The following is a 22,962-nucleotide window of genomic DNA, read 5'->3' as shown; positions in this document are numbered from 1 at the left end:
CTTTTTAGGTGCTTGGTGGATATTGCCTGATAAAAGGCATTTTTGTGGGCTATTAGCTTTGCAGTGTTTGGGGTTTATAAATGTATGTGTATGTACATAATGTTTTCCATTATTTAGGTTGTGGCAATCCCACAAACTGATTCATTTCAAACACCTGCGGATGCAGTCCCTCACTTTAATTACTCTCTTTTTCAGCCATTTTGTTTCTAAAAACTCTGATTCAGCATGAAAACGCTATGGAAATAAGGCTGCAATTTTTCCATTTTTTGCTATTCAAATTTCTTCTTTCAAAATAATTAATCTGTGATATAGATGTTAAGTATCTGTCCCTGATGAGAAGATCCACCTTTGCGGAGGCAAAAATTGGAAATTTTTATTACCGTTACCTGAAATTCTTTGAAATTGATCATTGCTCCTCTCTAAGTGGAAGAAGAGGAATTGCACTTTGATTTCACTCCAGTGGCTTTTTTTCTGTTACTGGACAGTGATGCGTCAGGGTAAAAATGTGGTCTCCCTAGACTTCAGCAAGGCCTTTGACATGGTTTCCCCCAGTATTCCCCAGGAGAAGCTGGCACCCCATGGAGCCCATGGCTTGGACAGGTACAGGCTTTGCTGGGTTAAAAACTGGCTGGGTGGCCAGGCGCAGAGAGCAGTGGTGAATGGAATGAAATCCAGCTGGGGACCGGTCACCAGTGGTGTTCCCCAGGGGTCAGTGTTTGGGCCCATCCTCTTTGATACCTTTATTGGTGACTTGGGTGAGGAAATTGAGTGCACCTTCATTAAGTTGGCAGACGACACCAAGCTGGGGGAAGTGTTGATCTGCCAGAGGGTAGGGAGGCCCTGCACAGGGACATGGACAGGGTGAATTACAAAGATGAATTGTGTGGAATAATAGGCAGTCTTGTGCTTACACCGCTGTGCTCACAGCTGAATTAACTAGGGTTCTTAAGGAAGTTGTGGATACCTGGCACTGCTTTAATCTCTGCCTATGAGTAGAAAAAGCTAGGTTAAGAAAACTGCCTGAGCAAGTATTAGGATGTTGCTCCACATGATGATCACCAGCTTGTTATCATCTGCTGGAAGACATGGAGAGAATCTTACCACAAGCCTCCAGAACACTGAGGGGGAAGCTCCTGTTGTAGGGACAGGAGAAACTCCGGTACTGGTGTGTGCTTCGGTGTTTCTAGATCTTGAACTAGAAAGAGAAACAAACAGGAAATTAATTACATCTGTGTTTCTAAATTTGGCACGTAGTCTTCAGAAGAGTTTGAGGGTATTTCAAATTGGACATTTCTTCTAAACAACACGGGCAGGACAGAGGAAACCATTTTGTCTCTGATTCTGTTTGACTTTCACTTAATTGCATCTAACTTTAACCAGAAAAGTTCTGTATTTAACAGAAACAAGTGCTTGAAATAGATTTTTCTGGTCTTAAGCAAAAAATAAAAATAAAAATCACAGAGCACAACGAATTTGTAGTTGGTTAAATTGACACTAAATTGTTCAGTACAAATCTTTGACAGAATCAGTCCTAAAATTTTAAGTAAAAGGTTTTACGATGTGTCTGTTTTCCCATATTTGGATGCCCAAAAAGATAACCTTTGAATCAAACTTCCATCCATGATTTCCAGAGTTAATAGTTCTTATAATGTGTTCTGGGGGGGATGGGACTTGGCTATGCTGCTTCTCTCTGGCCTGTTTTTCTTTTTTTTCTTTTCAGTATCTCCAAGTGTGCAAGATTTGTACTGTTACCTAAAATGACTGTGACTGATGTCATTGATGAAGAGCCAGATAAATTTTAAAAGTGTAGGTTCTTGATCCAGCATGGTCAAACGCTTTGTCAGTGTGCCATACGCACAGGAGGGAGAAATGCTGTATTTCCTGAGCAAAGTAAAGCTGGCAGTGTGCGAAGAAATTCTTCCAGATATAAACATGTCTGAGCAGAGTGGAAATGAATTCCAGTCGTCTGCAGCTCGTGGTGGTCAGCTGTTGAGAGCTGACTATTGTGGTTCACGGGAAATTGTAGGCTGTGTGGAAATTTGAAGCCGACTGTTAGCTTGCAGTCCTTGTCCATGGATTTCAGGAGATTTCATTGCAGCTGGTATGCTTTGCTGGTTAGGACTGCTCTCTTAGGCACTACAGAAGAAGCACATACATAGCGAATTGCAAGTCAGTGACAACTTGAAACAGCTTGAAATGGAATGGATGGAGGATAGGATTCTACAGGACTATGCCTTCCAAAAGTGGCAGTGCTATTAAAAACACTGCTGTACGTCTTTAAGTGGAAAAGGGAGGAGAAAGCTATAAACCGGAGCAGACAGCATCATATCTCTTTGCAGGCAATGTCCTGGTTGTCATTAATTGACAATACTGATAACCATCAGTCAGTAAATCTGCAGTGAGTGTGTTGGGAAAAATAAACCAAAACATCCACAAACAAAAATATTCGTTTGACTGTGTGACTGACCATTTGAGAGTCTGGCAATTGTTCAGTTCAGTCAACTTTTTCTAAGCCCACTGGACAAAATTTTAGTGAACCTGTGTTGTTAAACATCCGTGTGATAAGCTTCTGCACGTCTTCTCTTCTCCTCACGCGTGTCTGCAAAACAAGCTATGTGGAACATTGGTGTGCTGAAAAGCTGAAATGCTGCAAGACAAATTTTGAAGAACCAATGTTAGTAAAGAGAAAATGTGATAAAGGGTTAAAACAAAAATGTTTCAAAATATTTTAGCTTAATGAGAGATCATGTGTTCCAAGTATTTCCTTCATTTCGCTGTGTTATGTGGCAGTTTTTTGTTAGCTGGTTTACCCTAGTGAGTTTGGGATACTTCTAGTGAATCATCTTGTTATAAAGGTTTCAGAAGACTGGTATCAGGGAGATTTTTCAGCAACTTTTATTTTTTTTAGCGATTGCACTGATGTCAGACTATTAGTGCAAGTAATTCTAATGACCTGCAACAGCTCTAATGCCAATCTGAGCTCTTATACCTCAGAGAGTGAAAGTGTTTCTAATAAGCAGCGTTGAAATAAAGGCGTTTGTTTCCTGGTAGAATTAGAAGGGCAAGAATGAGTGAAAAGCTGTCAGAGGCCAAAGGGACTCGGTATGGAGCAGAAGACAAACAATGGGGAAGAGGATTTTAGTTTCTGTTTCCCTTTTCACTGTTCCCAGTCTGTGTCTGGTTTTATTGGTAGATCAAAGTTTATGGTGCATGACTACCTTGTTTAGCTCAGCCTGCTGTGTGTTTTTTTGTATCTAGTTTAACAGTTCACACTCAACTTTGTTTGCTTGAACGTTTCTGGTACTGCACTTCCCTTATTACAGGAGGAAGTGCTGTGTTAATGTTGTGCTTGGAGTTGTTCCATTTCTTTTCAACCCTGTTTCTGGAAATTCCAGTCTAACCAGACCAGTAAGGCTTTTTTCGGTTTTGGCAGCTAGAGTATGGGAAGTAATTTGCCAGCATTGCTTTTGCTGAGCTCTGCCAGGTGACACCACCACCCTTTGACATGTATAATATAAAGACTTCCCACACTATTTTGCCAAAAGGAGGAATGATCTCACCCTCAAACAAACCATTCAAATTGTCATTAGGTAATAAAAGCCATGGGTTGTATCAGGTGAAGTATAAAATGTTGCAAGAAAAGTCTACTATTTTTGGGTAAAATGAGTAATTACTTCACTTTTTTCACAGGTTCTTCAAAGAACTTGAAGCAAGACATCAGAACAACATCTTTATTGATGATATTAGTGATATAGTGGAAAAGCATAGTGCTTCAACGTTTGATCCATATGTAAAATACTGCACTAATGAAGTCTATCAGCAACGAACGCTTCAGAAATTGCTGTAAGAGCTAATTTTAAAATATGACTGCAAAATCACCCCCCTTCGTAGTAGGAGTCAAAGGCTATGGTATTTGGTGCAAAACCTATGGCTTACAGCGAAGCGTGTACTTACATGCTTAGCTTTACTTAATGCACAAGTTCCTCTGAAGTAATTGAGAGTGAAAATATGCCTGGCTGCATAGTCCAATCCTATTTGTTGTCCTGTGTTACATTCCCTTTTCTCTGATAAGTACAGTTTTATAAATTTGCCAAAGCCATGGTTTACTCGCATGTTACATACGAGTCTGTTTGCACTCATGCTCATCTGTGGGAGGAGATATCTAAACGTTGATGCTGGTCTTGCATATCTAAGTAAATAAAGCTGAAAGCTTAAGTGATATGAATCTTTCAAGCTGTACTTTCCGTGCTATTAAAATGTTTTATTTAAAATCTAGCAACTTTCACAATTCTTTGGTAAAACATTCTGTTTAATTCCCTCCTTCTTTTTCCTACCAGAGCTACAAATCCAGCATTTAAAGAGGTGTTATCACGGATTGAGTCCCATGAAGATTGCAGGAATTTACCAATGATCTCTTTCCTCATTCTTCCCATGCAGAGAGTAACTCGTCTTCCCTTACTGATGGATGTGAGAACAGTTATTTTTCTATTTTTTCCTTTATGCATGTTTCTCGAATGTTGACACTCTTGTATTCAATTCCCAGTTCATTCCAGACAAGGCTGTAGATATTGGCTTTTCTGTTGAGTATGAACAGTAGCATATGCTCGCTTGTGCGGTCAGAAATTAAATATTTAGAAGTTCTAATCAGAAGGTTTGTAACGGATAAAAATAATTGATTCAGAAGACAAGGAAGAACCTAGCACAGAAATTGCACATAGTGTTAGGATTAAAATTAAACTTTACAGATTAAAAAAAAAAAAGATTTCCTACTTTATAGATTAGATAAGGATCCTTTTGCAATAAATACTTTCAGAAGTAGGGTCTTTAAGACCCTCAGTTAAGAAGGTCACGGTGTAACCTTGAAGAATAAACTGTTCTCAAGGTCACAGGAGCCCCTTCTGAGTGGAACACTATTTATACACTCGGTTTCCCCTCAGTGTGTTACACTGTGAGAAGTTCCCTTCCCATGCAGGTTACTAGAACTAAATTTATAAGCTGGACCACCAGCAATAGTATAGATTAAAAGCTAAGCTTAATTAAATTCTAGCATCGATAGGGTCCAGAAACAGGACTAATGATTTTGGTCTCCTACACGTACAGAAACTGCACTGACAAATTTGGCTGATGATCGGGATAGTTACTTAGTTCATTCTGGGACATAGAACACTTTCTTCTCTGGAGCATGTTTCTACTTAAAAAATTAAATAATAGTCTAGTATTACTTTTGTGTGTGTCATTAGTTGATCCAGGTAGCTGTGTAAACCTTATATTGTTATATATTGTGTATATAAGGTCATATTGTTTGGAGTGAAATCGATTCTCAAAGTTTCAGTGCCAAAGATATGGCTTCAAATGTGTTCAAAGAGGAGCAAGCATGATTAAAGCAAAGACTAATTTAATCTAAGATATCTTAGGATGTTTTTGTTTCTCTTCACCTTTTTGATTTCCATTAATATGTTTGTAAAATTCTGTATTTGTTACAATCTGTGCTTCTCAGTCCTCTGAAGTAACTGATATTTTATTTCAGACTATTTGCCAGAAAACTCCTAAAGATTCACCAAAATATGAGAACTGCAAGCAAGCTCTGAAAGAAGTGAGCAAGGTATGTCCTGATGGTACAGGGGAAAAAAAAAGTGAAACTAAGAAAACCGTGCTTTCTGCTTTTATTGCTAGTTTTAACTATATCTGCTGCTCTCAGTTGTTCTTGTCTTACTGTGTAATCATCAGAATCAATGACAGAAGAAGAGCACAAGTCCATTTCCATGTATAGATTGTAAAACACAATAGCACTTTCATAATAAATTCCAGTTCCATTTTATGTGAAACTGAGCAGATTCCCCTTTTTAAATTGGGAAATTCTAGTTTATCAATTTATATTCACACACATATATAATATGTATATGTGTGTATATATATATATATATATATATATATATATATATATATTCTTGAAATAGAAGACTTTACAACAGAACATTGTGGTTTGAAAAGAAAATTTAAGGATCTAAGAACTGTCTGGTTTTTGCCTCCAAGACCTCAGAATTTCAGAAACTGCAGCACATCATAAACTGTCATTAAATATGTTGTATTGGATGTTCTTTATTTAAACAAAACAAAACCTTTCCCTGCATGTCGGGGCTAGACAGTGCCTTGGGATTTGAACATTCCTTGTGTAAGGGAAGAGCAGTGAAAGATAAAAACTCTAAATTGTCTTATTTAAGAAAGACCACTAGGGATTGGTTTTATGGCTAAATTATTGTCTATTACTTAGGAAAATACCGTAAATTCGGGAACACTATACTGCTGCCAATACAATTATTTTTTTCTGTAGAAGCTGTATATGATTTGTGAAGTATTTGATTATAAAAGGAGAAAAGGCTTATTAATGGTTGGGAAATGCTGCATGATGTTTGTGAGGTGAAGGGGAATGCATTTTCTGACCTTTCTGTCTCTGCCCCCGTTGTTGTACACTCCTCTTCCTCCCATGCACAGACTTCTGTAAGACTGTAGGATGCTTTAAGATTGCATTCTAAAGGCCAGCTGCAATGAAACTTTCTCAAAGATACTGTTTGCCTTAGCTTAACAAGGCGGTGCTGCGATGTTTGTGGTGGGACTTTCCTCTCTAAATGAGTTGCAGGTGTGTGATAGACAGGGCAGTGTGCAACACGGATTTGTCAGTCCAGAATGTTGGTTTTTGTGGGGCTGATCATTACCTTGGATCAGAGAGTATAACCCTTTTCAGTCAGATCTTCTGGCTGTAACTTTGTACCACCTGGGCTTTGCTGAAGAATAAATAGTTATTATAGTGTTGGATAATCCTGGTTGAAGGGGACTTCACGATGTCATCCAGTCCAGCCTCTTTCTCAAAGCAGAACCAGCTGTTGGGCCTGAGCAGGTCACTCAGAGATGCATTCAGTCTGGTCTTGAAAACATCATGGCTGCGGCTGAACAGGAAAATGTCAGGTCCTTTGTAAATTTTACACTTCCACAGATGTGCATTTTATAAAGGAGCAAGAGTTAGTGTTACAAGTCTTGAGTACATTAAATGTGTTAAATACATGTCTTGTTTCTAGTTGGTGCGTTTGTGCAATGAAGGTGCTCGGAAGATGGAAAGGACAGAAATGATGTACACAATTAACTCCCAGCTGGAATTTAAAATCAAGGTATGATGCTATTTCTGACCGTAAACCATTTAGCATATGAATAGCTTTGACCACATGCTATGGCTTTGACTATATGTTAAATTTTGATAGCTTCATTGCCAGCATAAAGTCCATTAACATAGGCTGTAATGCTGACATGACTTTCAGTCAAGAAAGACAAGTTCATATTCTGGGGTAGCTGAAGCTTTGGAAACTCAGAGGGTAACTAAGGACTGTTGTGTCTTAACCAAGGCTGATTAAGCTTCAGGTTGAGGCTTTTCAGGGAAAAAGTCTAAGAACTTTTTTTTAAAATAAGAATGAAAGGGACTATTTATCTATTGCAGCTGAAATAAAACAGTAAAAGTTTACTGAGTTTTAGCACCCTAGCATTTTATTTTCTGAAAACATCATGAGTGAGATTCAGCACACTATTTCTGTCAAACTGCAAGGTGAATTAACTCCATGGAGTGAGAGTGTGAGCTGGCTTTGATGCGCTAGACAAATTGCTGTCAAGTTTTTACCATTAAAAGAGAGGCCGACCTGCTACTTGACAATGAGATGTTCTCATGTACCTGAGAGAAAAATTACGCCTAAATGAATGCTTTTAGACCAAGGGAAGGATCCCAACAGTGTGTGACTGTCCGGATTACGGCAGCATGATATCAAAAACAAGGTGTGGTTCCAGCCACCTCAAGATGTGTTTCTTTAAATTACAGTATATTTGTACAAGATTCTGATAGTTCTGCTGTAAAAACTTGTCACTTTCACAAGTTCCCCTTTAGCTGGGAGGTGATAGAAATCAGGAAAACAATGGTGTGTGCTGCATGCTGCTGAATTCAAGGAGGCAGGTGTGAAATAAATCAGCCCAGCTGGGTTTCCTCATAGGTGTGTGTCTCGGTCACACCTGCGGGCAGGAGTTACCAAATTCAGCTACAGCAGCACTTCTGGCAGCGTAGGATATGCAAACAAAGAGTGAGGTGCTGGCCCGGAAGAGCAGGCTGTGCAACAGCAGACTTTGGCGTAGGTGAAATTACTTAAGATAAACTTCACCTTTACTAATGCAGTTTGGTTTTGTCGTTTGTCAGCAAATTTTGTTTTGCTAGTACAGAGTGTGGCTGTACTTAAGGCTGCCTGTGTCTGTGCGACGGTGCAGGCAGGGCTTTGAAGTAATAACAGCGAAGCGTCCTGTATTAAACTAGTGCAGGTAATTTCTTAGCTTACTTTTCAACCACAAGAATAGCAAGCATATTTGTATATGCAGATGAAATTGAATCCTATACTGTCTTAGTTTTCAAAATGAATGTTGTAGTCTTCTGCTGGAATGCTCCTGTTCAAACACAGAATATCTGAATGATGAATGAATTATCATCATCGTATTTGAAGAAGTAAGTAGGGGTGTATGTTTTTGAAGAGACAGTTGTTAAAGGATCTTTGTCAGTCTCGCTCTGAGGAAATCCTGTTTCCAACTTGTCCAAAGGACTTTTATTTACATGCTTTGACTAAAAACTGAGACTAATAATATTTACTTAAAACAACAGCAATAAAGTAAACACTTCTTAACAAGTGATGTCACTACATTTGCTAACAAGGGTGGATAATAGTCTCGGGTATTTGGGATATTCTGAAGTGGAGTTTTAGATGGTCTGAAAATTTTGGGTAACCTTCTTCCCGCATTCGTTCATAATCTTCAAATCTACAGAAGTACCTGACAGTTGTAAAATGTATCAAGTTCCTTAAAGGACTTTTAGTCTGTTACTTTCCCTGTTGGAAGAGGATGCAGAAGCAAGAGGCCCGGTATAATTCTTCCAGTGGACGTGCTGTGACTAGCAACTCTCGCTAGTTTCATGGGAATAATAGCAACTTTATTTTCTTTTCTGTATTCTTTATGCAAGTTTTTTTTTTCTTCCCTCCTCTGTGCATCTTAAATATAACCACTTAGTGGTTTTAGACCTTATCTGTGGTTTGAGAGCTTGCCAGCTGGAGTGCTTGCCAAACTGCTTTGGCCAAGTGTCAGTACATTTTAAGTTCTAATGGCTTATTTTATATAAAAAAAATGGTGATATAAGTGTTGTACTCTTTTGGTAATTGCAGTAAAATTAATATTAAAGAAAAAACAAGGTGCCTCTGGAATATAGTCATTTAGGAAAATGAACTCATTTGGAGTAGAGATTAAAGGGATTTTTAGTTCATGCTCAAATAGAAAATTTTGAAGAAGTTTTTGTCTGCAATGCCATCATCATGGTGCTATAATTCTGCTTTATAACCATTATAAATTAGGTAAACTATTTCTGTTCTTTCCTAATCCGGTGTTTTGGGATGTTTTATTTTGTTAGGTGTGACTGTAGAGCATGGGAGTTACAAGAGAAGCTACTAAATGTAGGTCATTTTTGTACACAGCTAATCTGTAGAATTTCTTTTAATTAAGATTCAAAAGGTTTTTATTCTTAAATTTTTCAACTTTAGCACTAGAAAAGCTTTTTTTCTGCAAACAGGCATTTGAGTTCAAGAACCAAACTCTTCTGTAATTTCTGTGTTCAAGGACCATCTAGCCCAATGTTTCAATTTGTAAAGTCACAAAAACTGTGGTGGTGTAACCTTAGGGCCATGGCCCAATGTTTCACGTTCATGTACCATCACATGCAACCATTACTGCAATTCAGGAAGTTTAAATAACTGGAGCTGTTTGTTTTTCAAGAATTGATTTTCACACCAGCAGAGTATAGATTCAGAGTAAGCCTTTTTTTTTTTTAAAGAAAAAAAAAAAGCAGAATGTTTATATAAACTTCAGAAATTACTAGATTTCAGTTATGGAATTTGGGAGTTCTTCTGACTGGCAAATATGGGTACTGAGCTGAATTGGCCTTTTGTAACCTGTGTGGTCTAATAATGTGTATTAATAAAATGACCATCCATAAGAAAAATGCTATGGTACAATCCTTGGAGAAAGTAATAATGTTGAATTGATGTTAGCCACTGATACAAGATGAGTGACGGTGTCAGTTAATGAAATTAAAGAGATTTGTAACCAGATTGTTCTACTCTGACTCATAACAGAGACTTGGATAAAAATCTGTTTCGGAAATATGGATTTAAAACACAGTTCTGCATTTCCAATTTCCAGATTGGAGAATACAGTAGAAAATGCATTTAGTAAACTAATGGATAATACAAAACTAGAAATGTGCAAAAAAGTTGTATAAATCAAAACGGAATGTGTGATCTGAAGTTAATTGGGAAGAAGTATCTAAAGGGAATTTGACCAAGATTCAGTACACGTATTTTGTCTGTAATTTTGCCATTTTGAGCAAGGTTCATCTGTCATTCATGTGCTATCTCCTAACAGAAAGCACAAGGAATAGGCTTCCAGGAGCTTGGTCCTGCTTTTTGTGTTGAGTGTGGTACTGCATGGTGGTAAAAATAAATAAATAAATAAAAATAAAATCTTTTGAATGATTGCTTCATCATGTGCCATTTCAAAGTGACTACAAAATCATTCCTCAAAATTCACAAACAAGGGGATGGCCGCACATAAAACTAGGGAGGTTAAAGTTTTGTTCTTCCAACAGCACAATCGCAGTCAAAGTACTGGTTTGGTTTTGGCATCGTGCTCCAGGGCGAGTATTGACAAGTTGAGTTAGTTCGTCAAAGGGCAGCTAAGTGATTAGATACAAAAAGACAGTCTAAGCAGAATGATGAAGACAGCTGACAAGCTGAATGAAGAAATACAAGCACGTGAAAGTTATTTTAAATGGAAAAGAAGCAGTTGTCCTCATTAGTCTAATCATTACAGACATAATGAATTTGAGCAACAGCAGAGAAAGTACATGTTTTTGATAAGCTGAAAGCCTGTTAAGTGTAAAGTAGAAACAAAAATTTGATTATTTCCCTTGGGGTGAAGAAAAATGTACGTAAGTTAACGGTTAAGTGCCCATTTACTGCAGTGGATCTTAGGTACAGCTATTAATAAACATGGGCAAAGTGGATGGTCTTAGGTACAAATATTAATAAACATGGGCAAAGTGGATGCCTCTTCTCCAGGGGCAGTGTGGACCTGCTGTTGCAGGACCTGCAAGGCACAGAGCGTGCAGCTTGGGCTTTGCCTGCAGAAGTCACCCCGTGAGTCTTCTGTTTTGGTGCCAGACAGCCTCAGGTGCTCCATCCAGCATGTATGCTGTACCTGGAGGTACATAAACACAAAAGTATCAACATCTTCAGTTTTGAAATTAGGACCACAATAGGTCATCCCAGAGAAGACAGGTGAGACTTAGAAAGGAGTATCTTTATCAACAGCCACTATTCTAAGCAGCACAGAACTGGTCACGTAGGAGGAACCTTTCCTCTGTGTGGCACTGAAACCTTCCCACATGCTAGCTCTGGTCAGCTCAGTGCTAACAACTGTCAGTGAGATCACTGATGGAGGAATCTTGGCCCCTGGGAGATGTTGCAGTGCTACCAGCACTGCAAGAGACCTTTGTCTTCCAGGCATCACGTCAACGTACAGCTTCAGAGAGGATTTGGTCTCTGTATGACAGGACATGCAGGCTCGTATCTCCATTCACGTTCATGACCCAGAGAAACAAAAGGTCCTTCTGTGGTATCTACTTCTCCACCAGTTGGGAATAATTTGGATTAATAAAGCCTGGCCTTTACATTAGACAGCTATTATCCTCTTTGGCTTGATTCACCTACTTGAGATGTTGGTCCTCATCCTACCCCTAATATGGCCTGTCATGAGTGGATGCCTTAAGAGAGGTCCTCTAAATTCAGACATTTCTCAAACCACTGGTAAATTTATGACGTCACAAACAAACTATATTGTTCAGGCATTAAAAGGGACAGCTAGTCCTTACATGTCACATACTCCTTTAAGCATTCTTTCACAGAGCTGTGCTGGAATTTCAACATGTGGAGTAGAAAATAGATTTTGCCACATTTGATTGGTAGGCCTTCTACTATCCTTCACATATTTTTGCAGACTTTCTCTTCCATGGAAGTATGTACTCTGAACATCTCAAGAATAATATTCAGTACAGTATTAGTATCTAATCTTCTGTGCCATTTCCATAACTTGTCTATTTTCATAAGTTCATAAAAGATTTCAATGTGGTTTGTACAGTGTGTTTCTCTATAATATAGGCTCTTGCGTTTTTTTTTCTGTGCTTGGTACAAAACATGCAGGAAGAAGGTACAGCATCATTTTAACTGACTTTAGAGATGTGCTGAAAGGCAGTGTAAGGTATGCTGTAGCCCGTGTGTTTGAGATGAAGTGCTGAAGCTTTTCCTTCCAACTGTTCATGCAGAAAAGCTGTGAGAAAAAATCAAGTGCTCAAAGAATGTTTGCTTACTCTGTGAAAACTGAAATAATCCCTAGAGACAGTATTTTTAATCTCCTTTGGAGATCTCATGTAGTTTGGTCCATCCTGAAGCATATGACCAGCCAAGTCTGTTCATTTTTGTCGTAGATGAGTAATTAGGTCATGAACGTGAGCAATTTTCAAGTATTTGCAGGCTATTACTTGTGGATTATGTGAATGATAAAGATACCTTAAACCTTGGGATCTCTGTTTTGTGCTTGTACTCATAATCTCTGAGCTTTGAGTTTGAGCAGTTTTTCCAAATATTTTAGACTGTTACCTGATTATTTTTTTTTAATTCTACTTATACAAGATTAAAATATTATTTTTTCTTTGTAGCCATTTCCATTGGTTTCTTCTTCACGATGGTTAGTGAAAAGGGGTGAATTAACAGCATATGTAGAAGACACTGGACTTTTTTCTAAAAGGACTTCTAAACAGCAGGTGTACTTTTTCCTCTTTAACGATGTCCTCATTATCACCAAGAAGAAGAGGTAAGAGCTTCACCAATGTAAAATCGTCTTTTTGTTCAACTCTTTGCATCACAGAGAGAGCATCTAAGTTATCTTTTAAATTTTCATGACTTTTGTGCATGCCTCACCATACGGGAAATGAGAGCCAAAACTTCCTGGCTTTGCAAAGCCGAACTTTATTTGCATCCACAGCATTTTTACGTGTTTGCTAGCCATCTGCTTTTTTGAAAGAATGAATGAGATTCAAAGAGACCTGGTACATTTGCAGCATAGAATGGGAAGAAATATGGATTAAAGTTGTGTTACTTACAGTCAAAATTTGTGAAACCATTTGTATGTTTCAATACACTGTGTTTGAGAAAGTAAATGAATTATGAAGGTGTTTGAGTTTCTAACATTGCCCTATCAGACTGCATTTAGAAATCACAAGTAACTGCTTGTTAAATGGGATTTAGTTTTTGCAAACTCGATTGGAATTCTGAATTGTCAAACAAATTCAAAAGTTTATCCTTGATGCCTTAACAAAGGTAGATTTTTGGGGGGGCAAAGTGATACTCTTTCCCCTCCGTGCTTTACCATGTTGGACTGTTTTTGAGAGAGATTGATGGGAAACTGCTTCTAGTAGTCTCCACTTAAATTTTATCTCTAGATTTGCGGGGAGGCTTAAAATCATTTAATGGAATTTACATCCTCTGCTATTGCTGTTAAATAATACTTGATAGATTAACTTTCTTCCTGAGGCTGAAAACTGTTTTGAAGAATAGTTTTGCATTTGCACTGATCAGTTGAACCAAATACCTGCTATTTTTAAAAGATACTGTCTTGTGAATCTTCTTAATGTAAATCAGAAATTGAGGAATGAGGTAGAATATTAAATCTGGGAAGAGAATGTGAATATTTAAGCAAATAGAAAGATAAACAAAAATGAAGGAAAAATATATTTGAGTCAAATAATTTTTATGCAGATGAGCAGAAAGGCAAATAGAGTTCTCCCCAGCTATCTTAATGCTGGGAGCACGTTTCTGAGATTCAGTGTTTATCAAAGTTCATGCTGCAATGTTTCTTTGAAAGTCCCTTGCTAAATCCCTGGCAGCAGATCAGAGTTATGCCTCATGTTTTTAAACTGCGCGTTTGTTTTCTCACGGCATGGCTCTCAACGTATTGCTGTGTTGGTAGCTAAGTAAATGTCTGAGTTAGGAAAACAATGAAGAATCTATTATCTGTGTTGTTACAGTGTTTATTGGTTTCCTATGTGATGGCTCCTTGTCCAGATTATAAAACAGATTTTTATAGCAACATATTTTATTCAAACTTTGGATTTATAACAACTTCCAGCTGTTGGAATTGAAATGTCATAACTGGGCCCAGAAGCCAAAATTAAAAAAAACTTGATGTTAATGATCAGATTTATCTGTTCACCTGAAGAACACCCCCAAACAAATTAGGTAGGATAGAAAAGGATTGATTTGTGTGAACCTCCCAAATATTCCGAGCACAAAGCTTGCACTTGACCCGAGTGGATGAGCTTATTCATAACATTCGAGCTTTTGATGATCTGTTCTCCTACCCACAGCGTTACTGTGGACACCACAGCAGTGGACAGCAACACTTGTTGACAGTTGAGTTTTATATGCTTGTGTTTTCACTTGAGGAGTTGCTTTCTCAAAAGATTCTTAACATTGCACACACAAAAAAAAATAAATCACTCGACTGTGCTAAAAATACTAATTACTTAGTGCTGCAGTCATGCTGCTTAATCCTTTCTCCAAAAGTGAATCCCCGGCCATCCCGGGGAGCAGTTTGCCATGTAAGTCGAAGCAGCACGCTGTGCCTCCCAGCTCCTCGGGGCCAGCCCGGCGCTGCCTGCCCAGGCTGCAGCCGACAAGGGTCAGCAGCCCCAGCGAGGCAAGGCTCGGCTCACCCCTGCTCACGGGCTGCTTTCAGGAACGATTTCCATGTGTCAGAGTCATCACTGCAAGAACTGCATTTTGAATACTGAGTGAGCAAGCGTTCCCAAAACCTTTTTATAATGAGAATTACTACATTTTAGCTACAAAACGATAAAGGGGGGTGTGTTGGTGTATGCTTACTATGCTCCAGAGTTCTTATGCTTTAACTTTAATGATGCTTTATTAATCATAATCTTCCTCAGCTGCCATTTTGCCTTTTGGTTGAAATCGCAAGGTTTGGCTGTGTTCTCTGCCCCATTCAGTGGGTTAAGTGAAATTTAGCTACCAAAATTTCTTCCTTTTTAATGGACACTGAAGGTAATATTCTGACACGAGGAGTAACAGGCAATATAATTCACATCTTAAGAGTTCTTTCTATCTGCCTCATGATTCACATGGACTACACTACAGTTCTTGTTATTTGTGGCACGTTTGGGAAACTTGTTTTCTCTTGAGCTAGCGAAGAAATGATTTCACATTGCACAGAGTATGATGACATTAGTGCCTTACTAAAATACAGGATATTTACTTTATGCATACTGCTTTTAGGTTTGTATGTATTTCCTTCATAATGAATTTTCAGTTTTCCTCTTCTAAATCCCAACCACAGACAAAAGTATCATCCTTCTTACACATCCCCTGCATGGCTGATGAGTGTAACTGCTGGGCTTAGATATCCATTTGCCTGCTGTCAGGCATGGTGGAGCTTCCATAGCGGGCACTTTACAACTCCCCTCGGGGAAGAGGAGACTGGGCTACAGAGGAGGCAATTCTCTGACACCTCTGGCAGACCTGGAAGCTTACACTGTAAAATTATTCTGCTAAAAATGGGACACGCGGCTAGCTCAGAACTTTGCAAAAAGTCAGGTTCCTCCTTTTTTCCAACATGCCCTTTTGAAGATGTGGTTGCGTATTCTGGGTAGTAATGCTCAGAGCTGCCTATGAGCAAGCTCTGTGCTCTGTGGAGCTCAAGAGAGCTCCAGAATTAATGAAGTCCTGTTGTGTACAACTAAAGTAACACTGCCATATTGAGCTATTCGGAACATCTACCAGCAATGTCCTGAGTGTTTTTAGAAGATCTCAAATGAATTGCAAAGAGATGTGTATTTTTGTGTGAGGATACATTTATTGAGTATTCTTCTTTCCCGTAATATCCCCTAAGGACACCACTAGAACCCCATCTGTTTTCACGGCTCTGTGGCTTGTCAGCTCCTGAGATTGCCTTGACACTGGAATGCAGCTGGACTTCATACATGGGAAATCACCCAAAGGTTAAATACTACTTGGGAATGTTACCTGTTCACAGCTGCTTGAAAAAACATGCTTTTTGTAGCCAAGATGCCAGGAATGATTTCGTAACTAAAGTAATCATGCTAAAAAAGTGATTAAAAAATGCTGAAGATTTATAAAGGACATTTACTGCTTTTTTTTTTTTTTTTTTTTTAATACAACATGTGATAAAGGAAATAGGGAGAATCACCACACGCTTTCTGTTAAAGAATAGGTGGCCTAGAGCAGATGTCTGTCTTCATAAAAGTGCCTCCAAAATGTGCAGGCCTTCCTTGCGGGGGGACATAAAATAGTCCTGTTGTTGTGAGTCTAAATAGAAGTTTGGCAAAAAGTTCAGCCATAAACTGAAGGTGCACGTTGGCATGTCTGTGTTAGCTGATTATTGTATTTTTAAATAATGTTTTAAATGGCTGCGGTGCCTCCAGCCCTCAGCCAGCTATACCCGTGCACTGCTGGTCAGGAGAAGTCTGTGGGCCTCCTGGAGAGCACAGGGGCTAGAAAAAGACTCCTTAATAGTTCAAAGCAGGCTGTTCTGTTGAATGGAGATGAGAAGAATTTGTAGAGGTTTATCTCAGTCGATTAATTAGTCAGGAATGCATTCATTATTTACTATGCAAATGTATGAACTACATTTCTTTCTTTTTAGGTTCAAGGTCCCCAATGACTACAGCAGCATCCCTAGCTGGTTTTGCTAGTTCTGTCCTTGGCTAGGCAGCAATTGCTGTATAAAAGTTGTTTAAAAACAGAACTGACTTCTTAAAAACAAACAAGGAAGGGGAAATCACACACCTGATGGAAAACTAAGCATTATACTTATGTTTGTTTTTTCCTTTCTTTGTTTTACAGCGAAGAGAGCTACAATGTCACAGATTATTCTTTAAGGGGTCAGCTCGTGGTACAACAGTGTGACAGTGAGGACCTGACTTCTTCTCCTGTAAAGAACACTTCAGCTATGCTGTACTCCCGGCAGAGCGCTACAGTGTACCTCTTCAGATTGGCAGTCCTCAGTAACCATGCAGGAGAGAAGGTGGAGATGCTCTTGGGAACAGACGCTCCGTAAGTAAATAGTTATAACTTCTGTAATTTTTCACCTGATCGTCTCAACAGGTTGTTGTTGCTCTCCCAGCTCCCAAGCGTGGCAGTATGAAATGCCCAGCTTCTCTTTGTTTGCAAAGCTTAAAACAAGATGAAACAAAACAGAACAGTAGAGTTCGCAAGCAGGCAGTCTGTATGATATCTGATCAGCAGTGACCAAGGAAGGATTACATCAGAAATGACCCTGTATTTGTCACGGGCCACACTGGTGTCCTGTTCAGCAGTGCTGGAGAGTTTGTTGTTCCACCTGCTGACTATTGTGATTTGCGCTGTTTTTATTCCATTAAGTGTGCACTTCCAAAGCTAGGCAAGGTAACAGTGACAAGCCTTTCTGTTTTTTAATGGTTGGCAGAGAAGGAGAATGTGCAGCTTGTATAAGATCCTAGATAGAGGAATAAATATTTACTGGAATAAAATAGAGCCTCTCCAAACCTGGTTCATTTTCTCATGGATAATCTTGTCATGAGCAGGCTCAGTGGTTTTAAGTCCATGTCATGTTACTGTCATTCTTTTTTTTTGATGTCATGTTGTAGGGATAATAGCAAATTGAGTACACATGCTAAAATTATGTAAACTGAAGTGTCTGTTACTAGGTGCTGTTGTTTTAGATCTTCAGACCAAGAATTAACTGTGCTTCTGCCTCAGAGACTGCCAGTTCCCTAGCCAGTGAGTAATGGCGTGGCTGTGCTTTGCAGTGAGTTACTTTAATACCATTAGTGATAAGTAAATTGAGAGCCCATTAGAGGGTAGAATAGAAAGGAGAAATGACAAAGCTTCACTTGTATGTAGTTCGGTGTGGTCTGAAATAGAGTTCTCATCACAAAGCCACATCTGACTTTCTGCAAACATTTTGCTGCCTCTTCCAAACCTGCAGCCAAATGGCTAAGTACAAAGCTGGTGGCAGTAAGGAACAAAAAAAGGAACTAAAAAAATACATTGAGGTAATGCAGAGGGAGTCCGTGTTGGTGCAAGGCACAGTGAACTACAGTCATGCATTGCTTCAGGGTGTTGAAAGATTATCTGTGATAGCTTTGCATAAAAATGTTTCTCATAAACAGGAACCAAAAATCTTAGGTTTAACACTTCTTATTTTTGCAAAAAAAAAAAGGAGAACTGACATGACCATTCTTAAACAGTGAAGACTTTTTGTTGCATTTTAGTTGGAGGGGGTTTTCATCAGAGGGAAAGTGTGTAAGTCAGTGTAATGTTGCTGAAGACAGCAGAGTATCTGAAGGGTAATCCAGGCTGAAGATAATAATAATGCTGGATTTCTGAATCCCTTCTGGTTGTTATTGGTGAGGCAAACATGCCAGGACTGCAGGACAGGGATTTAGGGGGGATTGGAGGGGGGAGCATGGGGAGAAGCTTGTATTTGCAAAAATAAAGGTGGTGTTTTCCAAACTGAGCTTAAAATGCAACCATTTTGATTCCAGCAAAGGGCAGACTATAGGCTGTCACTGCTTTCATTTGCAGTCCCTACTTAGCATCAAGATAATTAGCTCATTCTAATTAAGCCAAATCTAGTGAAAGTTAATTATTGTTCTATTTGCTTCTTACAGTAGGATGACCTCAGGCTTTAGTGGTGGGTAATGTAGTTTAAAATTACTTTAAAAACAGAGTAAGCAACGTAGCTGCCATTAACCTTTCACCTTGCCCTGGATGCATTTTTCCCATGCGAGGTTCAGAGGCTCCCAGGCACAGCCCCTCAGGGCCCTGCTGTCTTTGGAGCTTGTGGAGAGGGTCTCTGGCTGCCCCCTGCCTGGTACAGCACCGGGTCTTGGGCACTCTTGGTGTTAAGGTGCTGTCTTTATTAAGCATCACAATGCCTCTGTAGCTACGTGACTTTTGTATGGCATACCTCAACTTCTCTGCGTAACGTTTCTGACCTCCATTGCCTGCATACACTCCGAGTTTAAATTGTGAAGTGCTCAGTTTCTGGAGCGGTTTCATTTGAGCCTCTCTAAGTCTCTGGATCATTGTTGAGAGCCCAAAGACGACTGTGGACAATGAAGGTTAGTTACCCAAATACTACAAATATGACAACGCTCTGAGACACGTGGTTAGGGCTTTGGGTGGTCCTGTGTGGACCAGGAGCTGGACTCGGTGACCCCTGTGGGTCCCTTCCAACTCAGGATGCTCCGTGGTTCTGCTTCCACTTGAACTACAAATGGCGTTGAATTATCGCTGCTGGTTGTTGTAGCGTAAGTACATGTTAGGTCAAATACTTTTCTAATATTTTCTTCTGAGAGCTGGAAGTTGAGATGTGGGTTTTCTGCCTCGCTTGCCTGTTAGCAGAGAACTTCTCTCAAATAATCACTGGGGCCAGGGGGTAAGTGCCTAAAGTAAACTGGAGAGCAACGAGTGTCCTGTAGCTGCAAGCAGTCTGTACACCTGCATTCTGTAGTGCGCTTGGATCTGTAGCTGTCTTACCAGTAGTTCAGACCATTACCGACCTCCCAGACCAGTGCTTGTCGCTAAGAACTGCAGGTTTTTGCATTCCTGGCAGAAGTTGCAGGCAGCTTTGGCTGTGTAACAGTGCTCCCATCTCATCCCGGGCACGCCACGCTGCCCGGACACGTGGGATAACTGCAGGTGAATCTACGCGTAATGCAGCGTACCACGAGGCAAATGTTGTCTTTACGGGGTAGTTAGGGAGATTCTCTTAGCATTTATCTTGACAAGACGACCTTGGATAATCTGACTGCAGAGATTCATCAAGGATTGCTCTGGTATTTTTTCTGCACTGGTTTCTTCCTTACTGCTTTAAAGCACCTTATCCTGCTAGTTATTTTAGCAGCAGGGCATTTCTAACAGGCGCTCTGTACGTAGGGTGCAGGATTAGCTGGGGGACATGAGCACAGGGGATCCCGCGGCACGGCGGTGCAGCAAACACTGAAGAGCGTGCGTTGGGTCCAATGCTGAACGGTGCTGTCCCGGGGCAGCTTTGTGAGTCCTGTACCACAGCGGTCGGACGGAGCGGAAACTGCAGGATGGGTTGGAGGAGGAGTTTGGCATGGCCGCGGGGAAGCTGGGGAGCTGTGCCGGATAGAGGTGGTCCTTGTTCTCCTGGGGCAGTGCTGGAGTGCTCTGCTTTAGAAAAGGGCAACAAGCAGCGTCTTGTTCTTTGGGGCGCGAGTCTCGGAGAGGCCATCGCTTCTCTGTGGTGCCATTAACTTGCACACAGCCCTTCACAGAAGTGAAAGATGGTATCTGTTCCGCGGAGGCTGGAGGCGGGACAGAGGACATGAAACAGAACGCTCCAGACGCATCCCAGCCTGGAAAAACTTACGGTTTTAGGTTTGCTTTCAAAGTTTAGAATAACTCTGAAAGAAACTATAGATCGTTAATGGTTCCTATTAAAGATCTTATTATAAAGTAAGCAGATGATTCAGACTTGCTTGGAAATGCGTTTTTATTGGGAAAAAAATGAAGCGCATTTTTAGTTGTCTGGGCTTTTTATAAAAAGACATTTTGTTCTACAAAAGATTACTGCTTGCCTATATAAGGTTTGTAATATAAATAGCAGTCCAGCAGATTGTCTTTCAAGGGAAAAAATCTCTGAACACCTCCTTGATTTGAAAACTCTTTTTATAGAGCGTTACCGTGTGTTGTGTGCTCAGGGTACAGAAAATCCCACATTCCTTGTAACTTTAGGCGAGCGCGATGGGGAGGGCAGCGGCAGGAGGAGGCAGCTGGACACTTCAGAGCGCTCGCTGAACGGAGCGATGCACAGGTGGAAGCGAAATGTTTGCGTTGACTCCGATTTCCAGCGCAGTTTGACCCCGTTTTGTCACTTCACGTGGCTCGTGGTTCCCAGGTACAGCAGTAGAGGCACTGGGTCCGGGGCGTTACGGTGCCGGTGAGCGAGGGCGGTGGCGTTGCAGCTCCAGCAGCGGGGCACGGCCGGCAGCTGCGGCTGGCGGCTGGGGAAGGCTCCTCACAAACCTCGTGCGTCTTTCGTGGCCTGTTCCCACTGTCCTCGCTCTGGAACAGCTGTAATTGTGCCTGCTGCTGGAGGCGGAGGGTTAAATTACAGGGTCATTTAGCATTAGATTATCCACTGGTGCTGGCATCTTTTTATATTTGTTTCCCACTCTGTTTACACAAGTAACATCGATTCCCTTGAAAAATACATGGAAAGTTGCAGAGAGACATATATAAAGGCTTTCCTCGTCTGGCTGAAAGCAGTGGTTTCTGGACTGGATTTTTCATATGCTCTAACACTGCCTGCTGGGGAGAAGGTGACTTCAGTGGGAGCAAATTTGTTTCGTTTTCACAAAATATATGGTATACATGGATTTATGAAGAAATGTGTATTTAGACAGGAAGACAGTCTGGCATTATCCCATTTTTTCAGAGTTGTCTGAAAGGAAATGTAATTTTCTTATTAAGACTGGTTATGGGAAAATACGAATTTGTAAATAACATGTTTCTAAAACTAAGAACAAAATTAAGCTTGTGCAAAATTCTATATGTTTTCTTACTGTGGTTGAAACACAAGTTTAGCACTGGTTTCAGATTTTCAAAAAAACGGACAACTGCAGAAGACGTTACTATTTTTAGTTAAAAACTCAAGTTATCTAAAGACAGAAACAAAATTTTGAAAAAGAAAATTCAAGTGGATTATTTGTTTAGATTAGTCGTAAGTATTAGTCGCAGACACTAGTAGAGAAGTTTACCTGCATTACTTAAAAAACAAAATAAGGGTACGTAAGATGTGATGCCAGTAAGAACCATGTGTATATAGGCATTTTTTCTACTCTAACATGCTTAAAATCTTTAACTGTGCTTGAAGAATGCTATTACAAGAAGTAGTATCACACCTTCTGGCCATATTTTGAGAGGAGGAGAAAGGAGGTTGTGTGTTCAGTTTCTCTTTCGCAATAAGAGGAAGAATTTAAATACAGAATTGTGAAAAGGGAGTAGTCTTGATCATTTTTCAAGAGCATGAGTTGGGAAACTGAATTTTGTCTTTGCTGTTTGCAGGAGTGAAAGAGCTCGCTGGATTACGGTGCTTGGGCAAGACAGAGATGGGCAGAAAACAGACAGAACAAGTAAGTTGCAAGTACTGAGATTTTTGAGCACTCTGACATGAGAATAGAAGTGCACTGCCCCTTAGTGGGGATTTGAGCAAATACAGGCTGGATCCTTAAAAAGTCACCATGTCTTTTCCTGGGCTATGTTACTTTAATATACACGAAGCTGTCATCTCTTCCTTCTTTGAGGAGTTTTGTTTTGCCCAGCTATTTCTGTTTGCGTTCATTAACACGGGTCAGTTGTTTCAATCTGTTAACAAGAGTGTATTTCTTCATATGTTTAACCCAAGTTTGTGTGCAGTTGTACAGGTGGGAAGCCATCTGCATCGTTTGCTGCCACCTGCGTTGTGGGTGGGTGGGGTGTGGCAGGGCATATGCTAAGATACACTGATTTATTTTAAATCAATTATATACACATTTGAATAGAAGATATGAAGTGGAAATATTGTAATTCAGCCTTTCTTTTTTTTTTCTTCCCCAGCCTTGACTCAGGTAGAGATCATCAGAACTTACACAGCAAAGCAGTCAGACGAGCTGTCTCTTCAAGTTGCTGATGTTGTTTTGGTTTATCAAAAAGTGAATGATGGTGAGTATGTGTTGTTAGTAATCCTCTCTTACCACTG

At 40.0% G+C, this 22,962-nt stretch overlaps 1 protein-coding gene across 1 annotated transcript in view; it reads left to right on the top strand.

Moving 5' to 3' along the window:
- ARHGEF26 (Rho guanine nucleotide exchange factor 26) overlaps positions 1–22,962 on the top strand; it is a 49,963-nt gene that overhangs the window by 23,973 nt on the left and 3,028 nt on the right. The window contains exons 6-13 of the mRNA XM_035566521.2: positions 3,691–3,843; positions 4,338–4,467; positions 5,528–5,602; positions 7,074–7,163; positions 12,836–12,990; positions 17,055–17,264; positions 22,290–22,357; positions 22,821–22,925. Of these exons, the coding sequence (XP_035422414.1) occupies positions 3,691–3,843; positions 4,338–4,467; positions 5,528–5,602; positions 7,074–7,163; positions 12,836–12,990; positions 17,055–17,264; positions 22,290–22,357; positions 22,821–22,925 (986 nt within the window). The remainder of the gene's footprint in view (positions 1–3,690; positions 3,844–4,337; positions 4,468–5,527; positions 5,603–7,073; positions 7,164–12,835; positions 12,991–17,054; positions 17,265–22,289; positions 22,358–22,820; positions 22,926–22,962) is intronic.

Source organism: Cygnus atratus, chromosome 9 (assembly GCF_013377495.2).
Source record: "Cygnus atratus isolate AKBS03 ecotype Queensland, Australia chromosome 9, CAtr_DNAZoo_HiC_assembly, whole genome shotgun sequence".
NCBI lineage: Eukaryota > Metazoa > Chordata > Aves > Anseriformes > Anatidae > Cygnus > Cygnus atratus.
This window is presented reverse-complemented; position numbering and strand designations above follow the sequence as displayed.